Consider the following 25,229-nt stretch of genomic DNA (forward strand, 5'->3'; position numbering starts at 1 on the left):
GGGCAAGTTCTTTTCCTCTTGAGTAGAATGAAAATAACCTGAACTGTAAACCTGATCTTAATCCAGAGATGCTTTTATCATTACCTCCTGCTGCATATTTAAAGAAAGAAGAAGTGTCATCATTGGCAGCAAATTTTACAGATAAAAATTTTTTTCTTTGTAGATCACAGTGGAATCCTGACGCTGCTTTGCACGAAGGACACGTTGTCTCAGCACAGGAGCTGAATGTACTCTTGCAACCTGTTTTTACCCAGAATTCCGGAAACCTCATCCTGTTCCTGCAAGATACAGTATGTAACATCAATTCCTTTTCTGTCACCAATGCCAAGTGCAAGTCTGTACCTAAATGAGATGCCCTGGCTCCTTCTCACCAATCTACTCCTTTTGTTTTTCAGCTTAGCGTAGATGATTTCACGTACCTCAGCGAATCCTACAGTAACAAGAATCCATTTCAAAATGTTCAGGCAAGCATTTCTCTCTTTTATTTCTTTATATGCAGTATTTAAGAAAGATACAAACAAGCAATAATTGGGAAAATTAAACTGAATTGCAGCAGTTTTCCTGTTTAAATTATTTATTGAGATTATTACAGTTTAAGAAAAATGGGTTAAAGGAAGTCAACAGAGTTTGCAGAATTGTTTTGTAGCTATTTTATTTCTGAAGATCAGGTTTTCAGAATTCATTGTAACTGACAAAATTGTTCCTAAACGTGCTGCAATTTTGTATTGTAAAAAACAACATAAACTTCCAGACTAACACCCCAAAACTCTGTTTTGAAGTCATAAGAAGAAAAGAAGTTATAGGAATCAATTATTTATTTCTGATTTTCAGAATTTAACATCTATTTTATTTTGATAGAAACTGAAGCTCTCGCAACTCATGCAGGGAATTAACTGTTTCATATTTGAATGTAGTTAATATATGACTGGATACCAAATTGATTTAATCTTCATGAAAAAAAGCCGTGCTATTTGAGTAATTTGAAATTAACTCCAGCACAGGCAGAGTACTCCTGAGCCAGGCAGCAACTCCAACGTATCTTCTCATTCAGGAGGTTTACAGATTTTGTGCACATCATACTTGCACAATGGTTTACTGAACTGTAATTAGACAAAGGAAGTGTTGACATGTGGAAGTCCTGTAGGCAGAACAGGATGAACAGAGCGATTAGTAATGTAACTGGTATCAGAGCACATGAGGAAGTGTAAATTCCCAAGCACCACACGGCAAGCTGTATGTGTAATTAAATACATAAATATTCACATATTACCTGTATCTACATCTATACTGTCTAAGAACCTCCCATCTTTGTGTCAATGATGCCGGACATCTTCATATCTTTGACATATAACAGCATTTTAACACTGATGCTGGAACAAAACCAACTATTTACAGCAGGTACATGTGTTTTCTGAGGAATGAATGGATGTAATAATCATTTGTGAGCATAAGGATGAGCGGTTGCGCCCACAGGCAGATGTACTGGCACTTCTCTGGTATTCCTTATCTGCTTTGGGTTTAAAATCTATGCAAGGCTGTGTCTGGAGTAAATTTTCTTGCTGCCTGACTGCAAAGCTGGTTTGATTTTAGAAGCTGTGTACACATGGCACTGCAAACTCCTAATGATATGGTGGTCTTATTTAAGTAGGCCCTGGATGTTTAAGAGGAGGGATATTAAAGTATTTAAAATGTCCTTCTTTTGCCTTGTAATCAGGACTCCATCGGCAGTGTAGATAGAGCTTATAGCCAAAGGCTAGAGATTAGTCCAGAGGCTGATGGGTTTAGAAATCGGGTGTACTGGGGACCTACCAAGGCTAGTGAGGAGATCCTCACCTAAACAAAGGATTCTGTAAATCTTTGGTCTGTATCTGGCACAGCAAAGATTTAAACCCAGGTTTTCAACAAGCTGAATTAATGTCAGTAGCTTTTTTTTTTTTTTGCGTTCTGGCCTTGCCTCTGTTCCCTTTCTGTCTTGGAACTGAGAAACTTTTTGTCATTACAACTTCTTTAAATCCAGAAAGTTTCTTTTGACAAATTGCTCACCTTAACTCCAGCACTTCCTAGGTTGGTTCAGTGGGACTTGGCAATCTTAATGCTTTTCTGGCATAGTATTGTGGGGGTGAGGTCCTGTAACTTGAGTGAAAGAAAACGAGACGTATAAACTAAATATTTCTTTTTCACTTAGGTGCCCATATGGAGAATTTTTCCTATTGCACAGACTTGTAGCTTTTAGGGAAAGGATCTTTATAAACATCCAGTTCCATCTTGGATGTAAGAGAGGCTACAAAAATTTGCTTAGTTGGTGTTGCATCAGTTGAACTCCACTTGAGCTACTCTGGGAAAGAAAACCATTCTTAATTGTGCTATGAAGGATTTTGTCATACTATTCGCAGCACACAGGACAAAGTGAAGGTCAGATCTGAATTTTCTCACTGGGGAAATTAGAATCTTTGATGTTGCATAATCACAGATTTTTGTACCTTCACACTCTATATTATACAAGTGGTTCATTAAGTTACAATAGATGTTCTATGTCATTTGAGTATCCTCCTTTTGAACTTCAGAAATGCAAATTTATTCACAAACCTAAACTGGAGATCTTATTTACAATGTTTATGTGCATGTAGCAGTATGTGTACTACAGGAAGGAAGTGTTATTTGTAAAAGAGTTATAGGCTTGTAAACCGCAGAGGCATTTGCAGATATTAGGTTTGTTCAGCTACATTAGCAGCTGTTTTGAGCTTTTGGGATCCAAGTGTTTGTATGCAATAAAAGAATTCCATTTCCAGTTAACACAAAAGGAATCTTATAGGTAAATCATTTATCTTAAACATTCAAAGAACTTTTTAATTAAATAATAAAATACAAAGATTAGCACTTGGGGAACTTTTTTGTCATGTAGTCACCTACCCTACAAACTATTTCTCTTTAATATTAGCTTTGGCTTTCCCAAAAAAATGCTCAGCTCCTTAGAACTGCAGTGTGTGGTAACACATTCCAATTAATGGCCAGCTGTGCAGCTGCATAATTATTATTGTAAGTCATTGCCATTTTTGGTTCTATATCTCCATTGTATCCTCACTCAGTGGTCATAGACTGAGGAGTACTATTTAGTCACATGTGATACAGAGGTCCTGTTATAGTTTAATTGTCTTTTGTTCCCTTTCTCTTTACATTTTTTAGTTTTATTATATTATTTTTGACAAGGGGGCATGCAGAAGTGCATAATAATCAGGATATAAGTTCATCATAGATCTATTTAGTGACATGATGATGTTTTGTTCTCTAGCCTTTTTCAAAAAACTACGAATATTTGATTTTTCAATTCTGATCACTACCGGCCACTGAACTGACATTTTCAAAGAGCTGTTGTGCCTCTTAAGTTTTCATAACTGAAGGGTAACGCTCAGTTCTGAGCCTATTATCCATTATTGTGTACATAAAATTAGTGTTGCTTTTTTTCTCACCCTCTGCTCTGCTAAAGTCAATTTACGTTGAATCTCATCGGTTACTTTGTTGGCCAAGAGCTTGTACCAGAAGTTGCTTCTGCAATTTGTCAGCCTTTGTCTTTACTATCTTGAATAATTCAGCCTAAGCAGCAGATTTCATTAGCTCAATATTTATGCCTTTTTACCAGATAATTTATGAACGTATGGGACAGAACAGACCCTAGAGCAGGAACAGATACTTTTTTCTACCCCTTGCTTGCTATCTCTATACCTACTCTTACCTATCCTTCACCTACCTCCATGTGAAGCCTGTTTTTCTCATGCTGAAGCTGCTTCATTTCTTCAGGAGTCTTTGCTTCAAGACTGTGCCGAGTGCCTTTTGTGGCTCCAAGTACGCTGTGTCAGCTGGAGCTCCCTGATGCACATGCCTATTGACTCCTTCAAAGATTTTCAGCAGAATTGTGTGTAACAATCTCTTATAGATGGATGCATGAGTCTTTAACAAAGATTTTAACAATATATTTTTAATGATATACCTAAATATACTCCATTCCAGCTTCAAATTGCTTAGGTGTAGTATCAATCCAATCCACGTAACAGTGAAACCAGAGCTGGGCAATTAAGTCCAAGCACAGCTTTTTCATAGTCCAGCTACTTGGCTTCAGGATGGCTAGAAATGTGAACAGAGTCATCCCAGACCTACCTTCAAAAAAAACCTGAACAGTGATATATATGTAATCCAAGAGTGAAGTTTCTTGTAATATTTCACTCAGGAGAGGTACTTCAGGGGACACTAAAGAAGGTAAATGTACTCATAATCAGAGTAAGCTGCCCATAGATAGGTTATAGATTCTGGCATTTAATGTAGGGAGCTCTGCTATCACTCCAACAGCTCAACAGGAGGTTTTCTTCCCTTTCCCTTTCCCTCCCCCTTTCCCCTTTCTCCTTTCTCCTTTCCCCTTTCCCCCTCCCCCTTTCCCCTTTCCATTCTCCTTCCCCCTTCCTCTTCCCCTCTCCCTCTTACTCTCTCCCTCTCCCTCGCCCTCTCTCCATCTCCCTCTCCATGTTACTGTGTGGTTGTACCTCTTTGTTTAGTTCTTTAGCAGAATGCAAAATCAGGTGTTTCTCAGTAGCCTCTTTATGCTCCACCCTCCTTTGGACTTCCCATGTTTTGAACATCCACGGTACTTGAAATCCTTACATGCATAAAGCAACAGCCGAGTATTGTAAAGACAAGTGAGCAGTGGCCAAATGTCAAGAAGGAGAAACAAGAGGCGTGGGATCAGAATGGCTACCTGAGGCTAACGAGTAGATATCCAGCTGTGTCTGCCCTTCAGATGGAAAACAGTTGAATACTAGTGGCTGGAAGCTGAGACAGATGGCAGTGCAGGATTGGTTAGGAGCAGAGGCACAATTCAAATATTACTCAGTAATGATGCATTTTATATCTTATTCTACAATAAATGAGTAATCTGTTTAATATATATCCTCTGAAGAAGTGGTTGCTGCCATTCTGGCTGCTGCTAGTGGGCAAGGGATTAAAGTGTTGAAAATAAATTCTATTGCTCAGAATTTTAGCTCTAAATTCACGTATGCAAACAAACCAAAATGAAAAAAGCAGACTTCCAGTATCTGAAGGGGGCCTGCAAGAAAGCTGGAGAGGGACTTTTTACAGGGGCTTGCAGTGATAGGATGAGGGGTAACAGTTTTAAACTGGAAGAGGGTAGATTTAGATCAGATATCAGGAAGAAATTCTTCACTATGAGGGCAGTGAGACACTGGAACAGGTTGCCCAGAGAAGCTGTGGCTGCCCCATCCCTGGAGGTGTGCAAGGCCAGGCTGGATGGGGCTTTGAGCAACCTGGTCTAGTGGGGGGTGTCCCTGTCCATAGCAGGGGGGCTGGAACTAGGTGATCTTTCAGGTCCCTTCCAATCCAAACCGTTTTATGGTTCTATGATTCAATGAAATGTATCATCCTTTCCTTCCAGGCAGTGCTAAAAATGTTGCTCAAAGACCTGTGAACCAGATCAGTGCTTTCTGCTCTATTTCAATTTCTGCAGTTATTTTTCTATCAGTCTGGCAATTCAGACAATATTGCATAATATTCCCTTATAAGCATCTATAGAAATGTGAAAATAACTAGCCTTTGCCTGGAAGGAAAACATGTGAGCAATTAGAAAGAACCAGAGCAGGTCAGAAAAGTGGTAGGCAGTCAGAGAACATACAAAAAGCAAAAAGAGTAGGTGGAGAAAAGTGTTAGCCACACTACAACACTTGCATCAGTCAGAGGGGGAGAGAGAGTCTATAACAACTTGAATATCTGAATGTTGGATGGAGTGACAGACTCAATCTAGACTTAAATGTAGAAAATGGGAAAGCAAAGTTAACAAGTTCTAAACTAGGACTCAATGAAAAAATATATTCAAATATTCGTGTTAAATTTGGCTTACATTAATTTTGATCATTCTCAAGTCTCCATCTTGCATTTTCTTTTCCTGGATATTTCAAGTTAATTTTATTATCAAGAAAAGCCTTTGGAAAGGAAGTTTTTCAACTATGCAGGTTTTAAATTCATAGAATGAGAATGTTTTTAAATGCATTTCACTCAAGTATTTTCATCAGAAAGTCAGCTATGAGAATTGTAAATAAAGTGATAGATACCCTGATGCTTGATGAGCTGAACCAGTTTCAGCCTGAGCTTTATAATCTGTATTTTGAGTAGAAAGACAGAAAGTACATGACATGAAGTTTATTTGTGTGTGCCTAGAGGCTCTGTAGATCCTGAAACGTGCAGCTTGTTTTAATTAATAGTTAAAAATTAGACACTTGTCTGTACCATGTGCTGTACCACCAGGATGTACGCAAAGGAATGGTATTGATTATGCAAAGTATGACTCTGTACTGCTGCTGGAACTTGGGGTGTCTGACATTGGTCCTTCTCACCTCTGAGGGCCTTTAGTTAGATGGTCATCTGATGAACTTTGCTTCTGGCAGCATTCATAACCCATCTTTCCAATACATCCTTGGCTTGAGAACTTCTACATCATCTGTCTCTCCTCTTCCACCACACGTGTGGAAAGGACAGTAAGAATTTGGTGTCCCTGAGTGCCTTAAGCTTGCCCCAACAAGATGCAGGAATAAGAGCAACACAAGTGTCCCTTCACTGCCCCTTTCCATGAGCAGCCCGTAGCCAGCATCAAGCTGGTGAGAACTCACATAGTATTTACCAGGGTTCCTCACCTTGAATATTAAATTAAGGATACATAAAAAAGGTTTGTGTTTAATTATTAAGCAACTAAATAAACTGTTCATAAATTTATTACAGGAAATTCTTCAGTCTTCTCCTTCATCTTTAGTTTTGCCAGCTGTTGACTGCAAAGCTACCAGGTATCTTCTGAGCTTTCTTCAGGAGTCAGGAGATTGGAATTTAGCAAACATAACTAATCTCGATGTCTCTCAGCTGGAAGTGGATGCATCTAAACCAAACTTACTGGTGGTTCAGCTACAACCGCTTGTCAGGTAGGAGCTTGTCACAAACAGAACTGACCCACATATGTGCATGATTTTTAAAGCTTTTTCAAAAAGTCACTTGTATTCAGGAAATTTAAAGAAACAGAGTGGAAGCTTACAGGGTTAGCAAAGTTATTTTTCTTGCAAGGGAGAATTTGGTGTTTTTCAAAGTCCCCTGATGAGCTTACCAGGTGTATTAGATGAATTATGTTGAGAAAGTCAGTCAGGCATTCCTATTTTGTCTGCCTCATTATATGAGAACAAAGGGAAAACTATTAAAACCTAATGGCAACACACTTTTAGCAGAAAGGCTGAATTATTTTATGCAACACATGATTAACCTGCAGAATTAATTGCTAGAAGGCATTCCAGGGGTCAAAAAAACTGACAGGATAAATAAGCAAGCAAATAAACATACACACAAACCTGAAGTTAGCATGAATAAAAAGACTGGTTTTCAGCGCTCGAGAAGGAAGAGGGAGGCTATAATTCTTCATGTTTCCAGGCCTATGACAACTGTGATCTAACGGAGGTAGAGAGAGGCTGTTCCTTCAGGTGAATGTATATTTAGAAAATATAAGGCATGGGTGTATCGAGTCCCTCTGCTCAGCGTCTCCTGCTCTTTCTTCTTCTTAGCTGGGCATTTCTAGAAGTTGGTATACGGTGCATGTATCCTAAGGAAGTGCAGTTACGGCTATTGTGTCACTACACAAAAAAAGACATGATACCCATTTTAAGGAGCTCATGTACAAATGTTAGACAAGGGCCCAACACCAAATGAAAAGAAAGCTATGCAGAGATTGGTCAAAATAACATCAGTAGTCTGGCTTCTTTGCAGCTGAGGCAGTTTGAGGGGTTTGAGAAATCAGCTGAAGATGTGGGCCTTGTACTATTAATGGCTTTGGAGAAGAAAAAGCTCATGAGAAGGAAATGAGAGAATGACGGAGGGACTGATGCTGACAGTAATCCTTTTCCTAGTCAGTATATTTGTACATTTCTGGTTCACGTTGTTCTTGCCTATAAAAGATTTTTAATTATTTTTCTCCCACTCTTTTTGTAGTGGTTTAAATGAGATTTCCACCCTGGAAGCAATTACTGAAAATGGTAAGCAATATGACCAAGATACAACTAACATTTCATTATTTAAGTCTGTGTTTTCACTTGAGCAGATTGTATTCTATAGTTCCTGGGGTTTGCTGTAATACTGCTATTTAAAGTTTTTCTTTTCCCCCATCTATAGTACTTATAAGCAGTCAATTATCAGAGTGTTGAAGTACTGATTCAAAATCTACTGAAACGGATACAGGTTTGTGACCTGAAACGTAATGATAATTCACCTCTGCTTCAGGCATGGGCCTGTGCTCATGCTCTGAGATCCTCCCAGTTCAGAGTATGAACCCTGCATCTCCGTGCAGCTCAGATTGCCTCCTTGGATCTCACCCTGTACACCGGCAGCCGGAGGTGTCAGGCTCATTGGCAGTTTGAAGGTCTTGGTCTCAACAGAGGGTGTCTGAATGAATAGGGAATGTTTTTCTAATCTTTGTAAAACGATACTGGTGCCCTTCACAGCATTTGATTTTAGAGTCTTTTATTGGTTTTGCAGGTATTAAAGACTACTTGTTAAGGTTGAATCTCTCCGTATAACACTATAATAAAACTTTCCTTGACTAGCATCTGGCTGAAAAAGAGTTGCCATACACCAAAGAGGCACTGAGAGGCATCTGTTTTGTTGCAGGGCTTTTCCTTACTACTTTAAATTAGGAATCAAGTTATAAAGTCTGCAAATCACTGTAGTAATAGTTTCTGGGACATGTAGTGTAGGGGGCTGATAGTTAAACAGTATCCTTAATGCCTCTGACTTTTTCTGCCCAGACCTGGAGGTGTAAAATCAGAAGCCGATTTGAAAATCAGGGGGATATACATTAATAGTGTGTCCTTTCACTTAGTTTTTGCACTACTCACTCCAAGGCAAATGTGATTTTTATACTCAACTAAGCAGCTGGATTTCCATCGCTGAACTACAGAGGAGCTATTTAGTTCTCTTTTCTTGTCCCAGAGCACACTAGATAGGAAAAACCAAGGATAAACATTTCTTTCACCAGCTGCACAAACTCAAAATTAAGCTTCCCAAACTCTGTCTCAGGCCACTTTGTTTTGGAACAGCAAAATTGACGGAAGGCCAGTGGGATGATGGAGGAACAGGCCATACCAACTTTCTGGTTAGTGTCAACTAGCTGTTGAAAAAGGTACGTGGTTCAGGGAAGATGTGCCACTTTGTATGGCCAAGTGTCTTGGCTGTGCTCTAGACACGTGGAAGTGTGGGGCTGAATCTTCACCTTCTAGTTTATTTGCCAAAGCACCCACTCTGTGCATTGCTGAATAAAAACTGGAAATAACATCATCAGGACGTTTTAATTCAAATCAAAGTTACTGAGCCACAGTTCCTTAAAATTATCCCATAGAAGGTCTGTGCAGCAGCTGGGAGAGAATATTCCAAAAGTAGCAGATAATTGTCCCAAACACAGTCTTCCAAGTCATGCAATCTGGGCTTCAGCAGGTCTAGGTACTGTTTGCAGCACGACCACAATCATTTGCCAAATATTGCTGTCAGGAGACCCTTCAAGGTCAGAACTGCTTGCAAGGTCATGAGTTATTGGTGTTTGTTACGGAAGGACTGCTGCTAGATCCTACTTGGGTAAGCAACAATAAATACTATTTGTCACATACCTGCCACGTGACAAGAGAATCGTTAACCCATAAATGTTGCTTGTAATTTTTTTTCCCAGTATCAACAGTAGACCCATAGAAAAGCACTGCAGACCTGTAGTAGGCTGCCTAGAAGTTCACAAAGCCTCTTATGTTGGTCACAGCAACTTCTTTCCTTTCTGCTGTAGAGGGTTTTAAAATCTGATGTAATAAAATGTCAGAGAAATCTCTCCTGCTGTTTTACTCACTGCAGACAGGAAGCTCTGTAAGACAGAACAAATGGGCTCAGATTCTGCCCAAGGGAAATGTGCTGTTCTGAAGTATCTAGAAGCTGCAGTATGCAGAGGTTTTTAGCACGTTATTAAAATGAGCCTCATTACGAAATCCAAACTGAAATTCAGAATCCAAATGTGCTCAAGTTTCAAGGGATTCATACTTACTGTTTTCTTCATGCTTCTTTTCAGTATTTCTTCTTTCTTTCTTTTGCATGAGGTAGAGTTTGACATTACTACTCAGTTTTTGCCAGCTTTCCTAAACGTTTCTCTGGTCCGGAGAAGGTTTCGTCCTGTCATGTCAGTCTCACCTGCTGGACCCAGCGTACCTCCAAATCAATGGCAAAGCTGCCTGTGACTCCATCTGCATAAGATGAGGCTCTTTAATTGCTACTGCATTGTCCTGGTTTCAGCTGGGAGAGAGTTAATTTTCTTCCTAGTGTTTGTTATGTTTTGGATCTAGTATGAGAATAATGTTGATAACACATACCATTTTAGTTGTTGCTGAGTAATGCTTATATTAAGTCAAGAACTTTTTCAGCTTCCCATAGAAGCTGAGAGGGAGAATAGACAGGACAAGGTGGCTAAAGTAATATCCCATACCATAGACGCCATGCTCTGGATACAAATGGGGGTTGGCCGGGGGGCAGGAATCTGGGATTGCAGCAATCTGGGATTGCAGCTCGGAATGGTCTGGGCAATTAACCGTTGGTTGGTGAACAATAGTATTGCATCACTCATTTTGTATATTCTTTTATCATTACTGTTACTATTATTTTCTCTTCCATTACTGTTCTACAAAACTGTCTTTATCTCAACCCATGAGGTTTCCTTTTTTTTCCAATTCTCCTCCCCTATCCCAGTGGGGTTGGAGGTGGGGAGTGGGGAGTGGCTGTGTGGTCCTGGTTGCCAGTTAGGGTTAAACCATGACATACACGTATTCCTTTTTCCACTCTGATTCTCAGTGCATTTCTGCTCTCTCTCTTCTCTGCCATCCCCCCCCACCCCCCCCATCTTGGTCTTTTCTGTTGTTTCTTGTTCATAGTTTATACTCTTCCTTTCTTCTCACTTTTCCCCTTCCAGAACATTTCTTCTCAGTTCTTTTCTTCCATCCCTTCCACCCATGTGTAACATCACACAAAGAAATTAAGATAGATTAGAAATTAACAATAGCACTAACGCTGCACTCCCTGGTGAAATTCAAGGGGTGTATCTTCAATGAGTTAGAAAGGTTTAATCCTTCCACCAGGGCATAGATGCAGGCAGTTATGCTAATTGGAAGGCGTTATTCTGGACAAACTGTTTTACATTCATAGATCTGCGTAGTGTTTCCTTGATCCATGCTATCTAAAATAATAATAAAAAAACCCACTTCAGTAGAACCACTCTAAAATCAGTGTAACATCAATATGTCCATCTGGAGATACCTCTTGTTCCATTAAAGAAAGAGCCTGGGATGACTAATGTTCCTGTGTAGGCATGTAATTTAAGTGCTTTAAAGTATGGTGGACAATCTGGGCCCTTTTTCCTTGGAGAATTTGCAGATACTTCATAAGCAAGGTAGAGTTTTGATCACAGACAAACAAAGATCTATATCAACTCTGTTGTCATAAAGGTGTTCACAGCAGCTTCTCTGAAAGAAGGAATTGCCTCTCAAATCTTCCCAAAGGCAAGAGTTATAGATGTTACTGGTAACTATAGTTACACGTAGCTCCTTACTGAAGAGAAATGCAAATAACGTGTTATTTCAGAAAGCAATCAGTTGCTGTAATGAAAGAAAAACCAAAGACAATCTATGCATTTTTCTATGTATTCTTTTTTATTCTGCAAATTTTAGCTGAAGCTGCTGAGAGTTTCCAGTGAGTTGCGCTCTGTGCATATAGAATACAAAATCTACGTTATGTAATGCCTTGGACCTCCAGACTCAATATAATTACACTAGTGATATTTAAGTAGTTGTTTTTCTGAGTAAGTCTGTTTTTTATAGCAGATCCTTTTACAAATAATCTTTTAGAAGGAAAATTTACATAGCTGCGATTCTTGACTGATATGAGGAAAACAATTTGGTTAAAACCCTGCAGAAAAAACAATGCTTGCATTTTTACAAAAGCTAAACATTTTACTCAGCCAGGAGACCATAATAATTGTAAGTAGAAGAGGTTAAAAAGGATAATAATATAAGCTCCACTTCCAGTACAAGAAAATAAAATACAATTTCTGTAAAGTGTAACCTCAAAATCTGAGAAACCTGTATGTCCAGGCTATAAAATATCCAGTCACCAGAGTGGTACATGGATGAGAAGTAGGAAGGTACTGAAACAGTAAATGTGAGTCTGCTTGCTTGTTTCTCTATCAGTTTCAATAACAACACTAATAATGGTTCTTGATTCACAACTATTATGCTCCTTATCAAAAGCAGACGTTAATGTTTCTGCACGCAGGTTGAAAAAAATGTATCAGATGTAAATGTTTGTCACAACTGCCTGTGGTTTCAGAACTAAAGGAGGATCTTCTTTAGAGGAGTCTTTGGACCTCTTTGAAAGTTCCTCTCTTCCTTACTTGGCTTTTCCTTCCTTTTTCAGAAATATTCCCTCATATTTCTCCCTTGGCCTCCACTGTAGTCAACAGCAAAATTTTTCCATATCCTGTGTAGGGTGCAGAATCAGGCTCTAAATCCATTGAAGCAAAAGGGAATTTTGCTGCCAATAGGACACATAATCATGCTCCAAACTAAGCACTACGTTTTGAGTATTGTTTCCCAGTGATTGGTTCTGTGTACTTTGTAATTCACAGAATAATACTACTTAAGCTTTATTATTTATTTATTTATTAACTGGTAACTTGACTAATTGTATACGCATCCTGCTTTCATCTCTTGACTAATAGTATATGCATCCTGCTTTCATCTCTTAGGTGATTTCTTCTGCTCTTGCTTTCTATTGCCCAAAGTTCAACCTTTCACGTTTCTACGGTATTTACTTTTCAGTTTCAAAATCATCCCTTTCTCTGAACTGTTGCAACGTATTTGGTTTGTATCATCTCAATGAAATTGTGCGTTTTTCGAGACACTGAACATGTCTTATCCCATTTGAACCTGTTGACATACAAATGCTACGAGCATCTAAATTGCTTAAATAAACTAAATAATCTTAAACATCTAGCTCATTACTTCTCCAAGTACTGCAGGATTTTAGCTTTCTCAGCTTACAGAGTTTGCTAAATTATACATGTTTCTATTTATAGACAAAATAATTGGAAGACTGACCATGGATCTGCAGGAACGAGGGATTCATTTTTCAGTAATTTATACTGCAGTGAGACCTTCAAGGGTGAGTAATCTTCAGTGCCTAGAACTGTCAGATTTTTGGCATCTAACAACTTAATGTTTACAGAGGAATGCTGTAGATGATTTTCAAGATTACACAAGCAAGCAATCTGTATTTTATGAGGTTTTAACCAGAACTGATTGCTTGAATTTTCATGTACAATAGCTGTATCACATAACTATTGAAGTTTTACTGATCTCAGAGACCACAAATCTGCCATTGTCTTTATAACTTATTATTTTTAAAAACTGTAATTTTAGATTTTTTTCCATTTAACTCTAATAGTTTTACAGTAAGTTCTATGTGGAACCTTATGGAGCTTCCTAGTGTGGCTGGTCAGTAAAGACGGAATGTTTTTAGTCAATTGAAGGCTACTAATGTGTCCATTTTAAAATTAACTGGCTTCATTCCTTTTAGCCAATACTTGGTATTTACAACTGGAAGGTGGGTTTTACCCTTGCTGATAGTCAGAACATCATTTATAGATCACAACATATTATGTCAGCAGTAAGTAGCAATACAGAATAGTTATTTAGGTAGAGTTATCTGTTTTGTATGACATACAGGTTGTAATCAAGAAATATTTAAATTTTAATGTTAATGTAATTAAATAGAAGACAGTCATACCTTGAGGAAAAAAGTTCTCACAAAAAAGAGAGGCATATAAGGGATGGGCTGTATCCTAAAAATCAGCAGCTTTGAAAGAAACATCTCTCTGTTCCAGTGGTAACACATCTGAGCTCCTAATAAGATGCTTAGTTTAATTTGAATTTTAATTCAAACTCAAGATAATGTCACTTAAGAATACAGAATTATAATTTCCTTGGTTTAGGCAACAGGAAAGCCATTAGTGGGGTTGTCTAGATACAGTGTGAGCACTGCAGACAGAATCTTGAGAAGCTGGAGGATTTTCAGGAGGGAACACTATGAAAAATTCGTAACTGTTCTTAACACAAGAACAAAACTTTGGAAGCCTGTTTTAAATGGGTAGGGAGTGAAGTCCCTTTAGCTTATCCTAAAGAAGATTAAGGGGCAACTTGACTGTACTTCATAAATGTTTTTTAAGCCAAAAGGGAAGAACTCCCCGAAGGTGTTCTGCGTTCGATCAGAAAGAAGCCAGGTTTTTGCAGGGAGCTGGGATCTTGAACTATCCAACAAGATGATCAGAATCGTACCTTCAGACTGTAGGAAAAAGGCTAGTTCTACTGAGAAAAACAAGAACTTTCTTCAATAATCCACCCTGTGATTTCCAGAGACTGGATTTTGAAGACTAGACTTAGAATACAACGGCAGAGCAGCGTGAGGAAGCAAGCTCACACTGATATTCTCTGTGCTGTATGTTTTTGTGGTAAATGAGAGGACATGAGTCCAGGGCTTTTGATCTGCCCTTTTTGTAAATTTTTTTTAACAAAGATTCAAAAAAAGAATGCAAATGATTTAGTTGTGGCTCTTTACTGTTTGAAATTAAAGGGACATGGGCATTCTTAGCTGAATATTGCATTTAGAACAATTGGAATGAAAAATATTTTTAATTAATGAAAGAATTGGTGTCAAGAGAAGGAATTTTTCAAGCAATTTTTAAAGTTTGTTGAATTTTAAATCTATTCATATTTCAACAGGATTTCTAAATTAAAGTGACTTAGTTTGAGCAACTGGAGCACTTTTAAATAATTAAAGCAATGTATTTTAAGATGTTCTGCATTTTTTAAAAATAAGCAATTTAAAGTTTTCTTAATTCTGTAAATTCAATGCCATATAAAACCATTTGAAGCATATTTTTTCCCCCAAAGTAACTTTTAGTTATTTCAGTGCGTTCAAGTTTATCAGCTTCTATGCAGAGCTAGAAAAGGCAAAACAGAAAGTACCTTTGAGGGTTCATCAATCTGTAAATTTGCATGTAACCTCTTCTTTGTATGTATTGCATATCTTTGGCTGTGCTTGAGCTGCAGAAGGTGGGAACTGCTTTGTAACCTTAAGCTAAAGAAATAAGTCTCTTTGCTTAAGCTATAAAGACTGTATTCCATGATCTAGAACTTACAGGCTCTCTCTCCAGTGATAACCAAGATCACTATATATGAGAAGTAAAAGGCTTTGATCATATGGGAAAAGAGTTTACATTACTTAGTACATTTGAAAATCAATAGCAATCATTCAGCATGACACTTAAAAAAAAAAAAAAAAAGACAGGTCCTTCTGATCAGGTAAACTAATTTTATGCGATGAAGCTCACAAAAACTGGGGCTATGAGATCCTTGTCTCTCAGTAGCTCTACCTCCTTGCTGTTGGGCATTTGATGGCTTCATAACATCATCTTGTTATGTTTGCTCATTCTTCTGCTGCCTCAAGCAGAGAAAAATAAATGTGAGAAATGCATACATTGGAAAAGATTCCAGACTTTTATTGGCTTCACAGAAAGTGAATTAATGAGACAGGAAGCAAAACTCCCCTATGATTGAGTCTCTTTTCTGATTTGGTAACAAAGAGCTGTTTAGTTTAGCCAGTGCAGCCACAGATCCTGCTGGGCTATCATAGTTACCAGTTAATCACCCCAACGCACGATGGAGATTTATTGAGGCTTGTTCTTGTTCTGTTCCAGTTTCAGCATTTGAAGCTGGAAGACAGAATTAAGACCCTGAAACAGAGGTTGTTTGGTGACTTACCTGAAATGGTTTCACTAACCAGATGATTCCTCTGGATATCCCATCGTGTCATAAAGGAGCTGCCTTCCTCCAAGGCAGCTGCCATGTCTTGTGACTCTTGCTCTAAAATGCTTTGCCTTCAAGGTCTGGCTGAGTTGGGCTGACATTGAGAGAGTGATTTGTATCACCTAACTCTGTAAATGTATACATCTGAACTCATCAACCAGGGTTCTTTTTACAATCAAAGACATTGTACCGGGTGATCCTTCTGACCTATTTTGTAGGGAACTGCTGCAGGATGACATGAAACTCACCCATCATAATCTCCTTTGTCTCTGACAACCATAAAGGCAGTCATAGAAGCATAGAATGGTTTAGGTTGAGAAGGGACCTTTAAAGATCGGCTAGTTCCAGCCCCCCTGCCATGGCCAGGGACACCTGCCACTAGACCATGTTGCTCAAAGCCCCATCCAGCCTGGCCTTGAACACTTCCAGGGATGGGGCCTCAACAGCTTCTCTGGACAACCTGTTCCAGTGTCTCACCACCCTCAGAGTGAAAAATTTCTTCCTGATATCTGGTCTAAATCTGCCCTCTTCCAGTTTGAAGCCATTCCCCCTTGTCCCATCACTACATACCCCTGTAAAAAACCCTCCTCCAGCTTTCTTGTAGGCCTCCTTCAGATACTGAAAGGACATAATAAGGTCTCCCTGGAGCCTTCTCCAGGCTGAACAACGCCAACTCTCTCAGCCTCTCCTCAAAGGACAGGTGCTCCAGCTCTCTGATCATTTTCATGGCCCTCATTTGGACCTCAGACCTCATATAAGTCCTCGTGCTTAGGTCAGTTCTTGACATATACATTTAGTCAGCCAAATGTCACTCAACATTTCTCATCTTCTTTTCCATTAAAAACCAGAAACTTATCCCAAGAATTGAGGAGTGTCCTGCCAAGATCTTTCTTTCCTTTGAAACTCATTTGATAGCTTATTTTTCTTCAGGAGAACCACACCCCTCTGCAGTCCTTGTTCCACTCTTGCATCAGGAGTTCTTATGAATATATGAATTTTTGTGTTCTTGGGGACAATGATCAAAGTCACTACTCTACTTGTGCTTGCTGCTAGTTAGTTTTTTTGACTTGTGATTGTAATGCATAATTTTACCTGTGCTGTTGTAATCGGAGAGGTTAAAAACTCTGCAGTGATTGAAAGATGAATGTGCTTCAAATCATAAATCTCATCATGTTTCCCATCCTTCAGATCCTCATGGTGTCCATGTCACATTTTTACAAGTTTACTTCTGAAACTTCTTCAAGACAGTTTTATAGTTGTTATCTCTTTCCAGTTAGACTGAATGCTGAGGAATCACATATTGCCAAAAGGAGATTTATGGCTACTTCCCAGCAGATACTCATTTTGCTGACTCCACTTCTTACAGATGCATCTCTACTGCCTCCAGGTTTTCACAGAACTTCAGTTACCGTGGGCTTTTGACTGCTTCATTCTACAAGCTGTCTGCTCTAGTTGGCGTTCAAGTGTGTTGAGTCTTTGATCCCACTCAGAGCCAAACAACCTGAGTTATAGGAACTTTATTCAGCTGTAAGTAACATGGGCATCTGCAGCACAAGTGGTTGCATTTAAGTCTTAAAAAGAGTCTCTTGAAGGTATCCTCAGGTGCTATTGATGTGCACCTCAGCTGAAAAGAGAATGAAAAGTTTTTATCTTCTTTGACAAGTGTTTGTGGCTTCTACATAATGAATTTTTAAAAATGCATTACATGTTGCAGTGCTGCATCCATCTTCCACTTACATCCAACTCCTCTCTTTTTTGTTGACCATTTAGTTCACCACTCTGAGGAGACTAAACTTTGCAACAGCCACCCCACTGACTTCACCGCTTCTGATTAATGGAATGCTTTTAACCATTTAATGTACTCAAATATGATATAATGGGAGCTTTCCCATGAACAAAATGTTAGAAAAATGCTTATAATGCCATTTGCAGGAGTCGGGGTTGTAGGGTTAATATCCTCATGCATCCTTGAATATAATTGCCTTATTAATTTACTCTTGTATTTTTTACTTTTGAAGGAGCAATCATAGTTTAATATAGTATGATAAAGCATCAGTGCTTCCAACCTAAAAGAAGAAACCACGGGATTTCCTCATACTTTAGTCCTCTCCTCTCTCCACTTAAAGAATTCCATAATAATAAAAAATAAACTTTAACTTGTAGATAAAGAATATGCACTTAATTATTTCCTAGCTAACTCAGGTGTTTGGTTTTTATTTTTGCTTAATAGAGGTAGAGACTTTTTAAATAATTACAAAAGAACTGCTTAAGGCTGGCTGAAGCCAGTTAGTTGTCACTCTAGAGGAAAAAAAAATGAACAAACATTTAGCCAAATTAGCTTGGAAATTGAATGCTAAGGATGTGAGAAATTCTTGTTAGCAATTCTGTATGATTTATTCCATGTGTTAGTGGGGAATTCAGGGAAATAACTGAAAAATAGTGTTTTACCTTTAACCCTGGACTTTGCACTAAGGCGTTAAGATTCACTTCAAACATTTTTGCAACTTTAGCTTTCATTTTATATTTATGTTTATATACACATGCTTACTGACTTCACTGGGAAATGAAGGGCAGCATGGAACTAAACTATTATTTGTATCTGATTAGAACAATTTTTTTTATTTTCAGTTGCTAACTAACTTTTTAAAGCATAGATGAAAGCACAGGTGTTCCACATACACTAAATTAGAAAGTTGTATTTATTTTGCATTTAAAACTAATGGCCAGGAAAACTGGGGTGGGATGGTGGAGAAGGATACAGGTGGGGGTGAGTTCTGCCTTAGGAAAAAAACAGAAATTGGTAAAATGCAGGTATAAAAATTGAAATGAATACTCTTCAAAATACAGTCATATATTGGCAGAGGTCTTAAACACAATAATTCAGAATAAAATTAAGGTATAAGGCTAAAATAGGATAGAATAAATAGAACATGTAACTGTAAGCAAGCATGTTGGTAGACGTGCTAAAAACTTTCTGGAAGGAAAATGCCAAGGTAAAAAAATTATTAGAGTGACAAAATAAATCTGTAAAGGACTGCTGTTGTATCTTAAAGGAAGTTTGGATTCAAGGAGACAAAGATAAGTATTCTGGGAATTCTAGAGTCCTATGAACAGAGTCTTTGAAGACTGATGTAGAAAATATCATCTGAGTGGTATGACTTTAACCTAAAGAATGAAATGACCCATGTATCTGTGATTTGGTGAATTGCCTGGTAAAATCCACTGATTATGTTGGCTGACACTGTTTATAGATGGAATGCAAACTGTTTAAGCACAGCATATTGAAAGCTCAAACTTTACATCAAAAAGCATTTTTGAAAGACTGCTTCGGTCCCCTCACCCTCCTCCCCACATGGAAACATTCCAAACTGTGTCATAATTAAACAACACAGTGGAAAAGGTGAGGCTATCAAAAGTAATAAAGCCATGCTTCAAAAAGCAAAGTTCTGTATGCTTACAGAAAATTAAAAGGAATATAAATTCTTGCAATTTTAGAGTGAAATCGTATGGCAGACTTAAAGAAATTCAGAGGAATAATATGCAAAAGACATAAAAACTATTAATAAAAACACATTAGATATTAATTCTGTCAGAGAGCATGGGATCTAATAAAAAGTGGAACTCAGAAAAATGAGTGACAACAGAAAGCCAAATGAGTCTGTGTGTGATCATCTCTGTGGTGGAACATAGAGAAGTTCTCACTTCAAAGACTTTCTCAGAAATCATCAAGCCTCCAACACTTTTGCTGTTTCTGAGGTGACAGTAGAAGAGATTTCAGAATAAATCAGTAAAATGAATAGTATCGTATCACCAAGGTCAGACAGTTTTCACTTAAGTTTTAACTAAAATAAGATAAGAAACTGCCAAACTGTCAATTGTCACGATTTCTAATGTACAACTTTTAAATTATAAATATATTTTATATATATATATATATAAATTATAAATCAATTTGGCCTTAATCCTAGAGGAGCAGGAAGAGGCAAGTGTGACATGGGGTTTGAAAAGTGGCTCCATATCTCTGGGAGAATACAACCAGGAAACCCACCTTCTGTACTGACTTACTTGGTTGAAACTAAAGTAGTAAATATGTGGATATATGAAGAAAATATAATATGGATTTGGTGTTCTTTGAGAGGCATAAAATACATTGGTAAAAGTGATCCTGTTACTACAGTAAAAAAGGTAAAAAAGTTAAACTATTTTGGTGCAGAAATAAAAAATTTGAAGGCAGGAAACAAAGGATTAAAATAAAGAACTGATGTTTCCAGTGGGGAGTAATAACCAGTGGGATTCTGTGGGGGTTGATATTGACGCCTGTGCTGTTCAGCAGAATCGTTGTTAGTATGGAAAGGAGGTGGAAATCCGAAAGTGCCAAAGTTTGCTGATGTACTGACAAGTTGGAGAAACCACTCACAGCACTGCGCTACTGGGTGACAAAATGACAGACGAAATCCAGTGTGAGAGAAAGTAACACACATCAGGAAAACCATAAATATGTGTCTTACACTGTGGTGAGTGGCTGCTATTTCTCAGAAGAGGGATTACAGCGAGAATAGGGGTAGATCTCGTGGGACGTCCCAGCAGTCAGCAGTGGGATGAATAGCGAGCAGAGCGTTACCAATCATTCAGAAAGGAAAGGGGCAAAGCGGCAAGCACCAATTAGTTCACTAAGCCCTTGGTGAGTGCAAGTCTGCCAGAGGAGTGGAGTGTGTGGTTCTGGCCACCCCATCTTCAAAGTGAGACAGTAGATCTACAAGGTTAACATATTTTAGCTAGGAAAAGTGACAATTCAAGAGGGAAATAATAAATAAACCCACCAATGACACAGATGAGCTGAACAGGAAATAATTACTTTCTCTGGCTGTCCTGGTTTGAGGTAAGACAGGACCAATTTTGTTCAGTAACTTTGCTTCTTAGCTAGGCCTGTTCTCACTGCTGAAATTAACCGCACATTGTGCAGTCACTGTTAGCGCTCAGAGTGGTAAGACCAATGTTTATAGCTGATGCCCAGGCATGGTATGCAGAGAGGCTCTTGCTTATCTTTATTGTTATAACACCCAAGGGCAGCTGACTTTGTTATTTGCCCTGTTGGAGGGTCAGTAGTGGAAAAGCACAGTGGGGTCCCACCTGCAGAGAGGAGCAGACAGGACAGGTGACCCAAAACTGACCAACAGGGTATTCCATCCCATCCACCTCATGCTCAGTATAAAAGCTGAGGGAGCGAAGGGTCAGCTCTCTTTCTTCAGTGGCTGACATCTGAGGAGGACTGTCTGTTCATCTGCCTTTGATCCCAATCCGTGTGTTCCTGAATCCAGATCCAGAATCCAGTTCCCATCCATCACTGAATCCAGTCTGGGACTTCCCCGGTGTCAGCTGGTGATGTGATCGTTGTCCTGGGAGCTTGATATGGTTTAGTATATATTTTACTATTTCCTTTTTATTTGATTATTAATATTTCATTAAAGTAGTTTAGTTCCTTCTAAACTCACGAGTCTCTTTTTCCCTCCTCTGCCCCTCTCTTAGAAGCGCGGTAGGGCAGAGCGTCTGTCAGTCCCATCCGGAGTGCCCCATGTCCCCAGTAGCCCATTCAGCCTAAACCACAACACTGGTCAGTATTCACGATTATCACCACTCATAGAACATACCGCAGGAATTCAGAGGCACCAAATTACTTTAAAGAAACAAACTATTTTTGGGTGACAAAAATACATAGATTCCAGTGATTTCGTGAACTAGTGGAAGAAAGACAGGAAGGAAGATCCTATTACATGTATTCATTTGAATGCAGCCTTCAGCTCTGAAGGTTTCTAACCCAAAGTTTACAGAAATCAATGAGAGTATCTTGGGGCAAGTATGGTTTGTATTTACCCTTTTCTTATTTTTAGCTGCAAGTTACTATCAGTAGCACTGGCAGTGAGCTAGGTGGACCTTTGGTCTCATGGTTTAGCTGGTCTTGTGTCTTGGCAGTGGAAGGTTGGGGTATTGAGATTAGCATTTCTCTGGGACAGGAATGTGAAAAGTAATATGTAACTTATTTAACTAAAGGCCATAAGCCAGAAGAGGCAGCCAACAGACTATACAATGCTCCACTAAAGGAAGCTCACGGACTTTCCTCCTCATGCTCGCCCATTAGGTTGTCATAGAATTGCCACTTTGAAAATGAAAATAGTTGCCACATCAGAAAAATACCTGCTGCTTGTAAATCATTGTTCTGCTGGCAACCGGGAAATCCATAACAAAAAATGACGGTGTCAGCTGGAAATCAGGTAGGTAGCACCCCAAGCTTGGTGCAGTTTTCCCTACTTTCAGTGCAGTGAAATGGGTTGGATTCACAAGTTCCTTGTGATTAAAGATCTGTAGGTTGCCTCTGGGAACCGTGAATCCTTTCCCCATTCATTACTACTGGTGAGCACAGACTTGTATCTTCAGCACCTTCTTCAGGCACCAAAACCCACGGGCATGACTTTTTCCAGAGTCAGACATGCATTCCCATTTTGGGGAAGCAAAGGGTTAGAAACAGGAAATGCTACCATCCACCCAGAGGATCACAGTGTATGTGTCTCCTCCCAACGTGTTCCTAGGGCTGAAGAGGCAGGAGCTCGGTGCTCTGTGGCCTGGTTGCTCCTGCATGTGGTCAGAGCAGCCTTGCCCTAAACACCCACCTGCAGTACTTCTTGTCTTCCTTCCCTTTGTAGGATATTAAATGAATAACGCTGGTAAAAGAACGGGCTGGTGCAACCATTGGGATGCCCCATGCAGAGGCAAAAGCATTTGTATCCCACAGCATTCGATTTCTATTGCAGCCTCTGTTGTCAGTGCTAAAGGAATAGCTGTTAGAGGAACAAAGACACACTTTACCAACACATGACATAAAAATTTGCCAACAATTGGTAAAATGCAGATCCCCGATCCAGGGAAGTGTGTGTGATCTGATACACACACTTACAAATACTTAAAGGGAGGATGCCAGGGGGATGGGAGCAGTCTTTTTTCAGTGGTGCCCAGTGATAGGATGAGGGGTAACGGGCACAAGCTTGAACATAGGAAGTTCCATCTTAACATGAGGGGGAACTTCTTTACTTTGAGGGCAGACGAGCACTGGCACAGGCTGCCCAGAGAGGTTGTGGAGTCTCCCACTCTGGAGACATTCAAAACCCACCTGGACGCCGTCCTGTGCAACCCGCTGTAGGTGACCCTGCTCTGGCGGGGGGGTTGGACTAGATGATCTCCAGAGGTCCCTTCCAACCCTGACCATTCTGTGATTCTGTGATGGCAGAATAACAAACCCCTAAGTTTTAGCCCATCTGATCTGTAACACCATTAAGACTAGTTAGAAGAAACCTGGATTGTTTCATTTTGGTTTCAGCTGGCACATCATATTCTATCTTTCTTTTCACTTTAGGAAAGAATTCACTCACTTCATGTAGTGCCACAAAATGTTTCAGTTTTAGAAATTCAGTGTTTTGTGGTAGGAAGACATTTTGTTGTGCATTTCTAGATCTGCTATATTTATGCATGTAGTGGTTATGTTTTTCTCTACTTTCTAACTCTTATCCTGCCTGCAATCCCCTGAAGTATTAGACTCTATTCAAAGCCATCAGCTAATGATATTCTGTCATCTGAAACAGGAAAGAGGGGCCATCATTATTCATACATAGCCATTGTGCCTATGCAGCCATTAAACTCTTAAGTACAGCATACATGCCTCTAAAATTGGGATAGAGGATGGTATATTTTTTTTTTTTGGTGTAATTTTCAAGCAAATTTATGACTTCAACAGAGAAATATATCCTTGCTTTAGTGATGGATAGTTCTATTGAAGTGTTCTCTCTAAAAGTTACTTTTGCTAAATTCTACAGGCTTTTCCATAAAAATCTGTGAACCTGGAATTGCATGCAAGCCTCTATTCACAAATTTTGCACATTAGAGTTTTAGCAAAGCTAAGAACTGGGCCAGAGTGTTAATAAAATGTTGACAGACTGTTATGGCATCGTTTGTGTATTGAAACACAGATCTTATTTCTTTCTGAGAACCGTCTTGCATCCCTTGTAGCTGACAACTTTAAATCGAATCAGATTTCAGTTACTTAATATATCGTATTTCTTTTTAGAAAGTTGTCGAATTAGACAACTGACTGATTACAGAAACTTGTGGTGCTCGTATCTTTTGAGGAAATAGCCCTGTACAGTCAGACCCCCATGCAGTCACCTGTGTTAGGACCAGCCAAACTACAGTAGCCCCAAAGGCAGTGGTGGGAGGGCTCTGGGACTCCCCAGTGGACCCCTGGACTGTGGGCTGGGGATGCTGTAAGAGAAGAGGCAAATTTGCCCAGCATGATGTTGACAAGTCTTTGTTTCTTCTGGGACACAGCCTAGTGTCATAGCACTGTACTGGTGCACGTAGGCTTACCAGTTCATTTCAACCTGGCATGGAAAACTCTGTTATTGTTGTATGACATATGTCCTTAGTGTCACTGGTAAACAAACAAAAAAAAGGGCAAGAAACTCATCCTTTTCCTGCCAAAATGCCACAGGCTTCTTATTTAATTTGTTAATGGCAGCATTGCTGTAAAAGCCATACACAAAGTGGTGCCTGACATCAAATTTGATATTACATGGCATATTTTGTTCTTGTTCTGTCCTTTTCATTTTCCTAAAACCTCAGTGTTTACAATTTTATTGAAACATTGCAGCTGTTCTTCTCTGATGGGATTTCTGTTTTAGCCCAGATGATTGTGTGACTTCGCAGATAGATATTTAATGAAGCATAAAAAGTATCGTTCTACATTTTAGTGCACCACCCGAGTACCCTGAGTACCCCGAGTATTCTAACAGCTAGATATCTCCTTCTGTGGGGCTTTCAGCCAAATCACTTGCAAAATCCTGGAACAGAATAAGGAGGGGGTCTTACCTTATGTTAAGCAGAACTAGTGCAAGGTGAATGTTGGATCCCACTTTGCCTCCTCGCTGTTGAAAACTCCTCCTCCTCCCCAGTACATGATTTTCTCATGACCCTGACAATATTCCTTGCTACTGCTCCACAGTTTTTCTCAGTATCTGAACTGCCAGCTGGAGCAACTGATTGTGGCTGAACCAAACCCCCAGCCAGGCTTGCCGTTACCTGGCATTGAATCTCGGCTATGGTGTCGGAACAGCAATAGGCATCAAGCTGCTAAAGCAATCCCCCAGGCATGATGGGAGGAAGTCGGTCTTTGTTTTTTATACCCCTCACCTTATAAAGTTCAGTTTTCCAAAGTTT

General features: G+C 39.2%; 1 protein-coding gene across 1 annotated transcript in view; it reads left to right on the forward strand.

Annotated features, from left to right (window-relative positions):
- Positions 1 to 25,229, forward strand: part of ATP6AP1 (ATPase, H+ transporting, lysosomal accessory protein 1) — a 55,516-nt gene that overhangs the window by 7,423 nt on the left and 22,864 nt on the right. Inside the window, exons 2-6 of the mRNA XM_009883667.1 lie at positions 164 to 290; positions 396 to 464; positions 6,775 to 6,968; positions 8,020 to 8,063; positions 13,181 to 13,266. Of these exons, the coding sequence (XP_009881969.1) occupies positions 164 to 290; positions 396 to 464; positions 6,775 to 6,968; positions 8,020 to 8,063; positions 13,181 to 13,266 (520 nt within the window). The remainder of the gene's footprint in view (positions 1 to 163; positions 291 to 395; positions 465 to 6,774; positions 6,969 to 8,019; positions 8,064 to 13,180; positions 13,267 to 25,229) is intronic.

The sequence above is a fragment of the Charadrius vociferus genome, unplaced genomic scaffold, assembly GCF_000708025.1.
Source record: "Charadrius vociferus isolate BGI_N301 unplaced genomic scaffold, ASM70802v2 scaffold43, whole genome shotgun sequence".
NCBI classification, from domain to species: Eukaryota; Metazoa; Chordata; class Aves; order Charadriiformes; family Charadriidae; genus Charadrius; species Charadrius vociferus.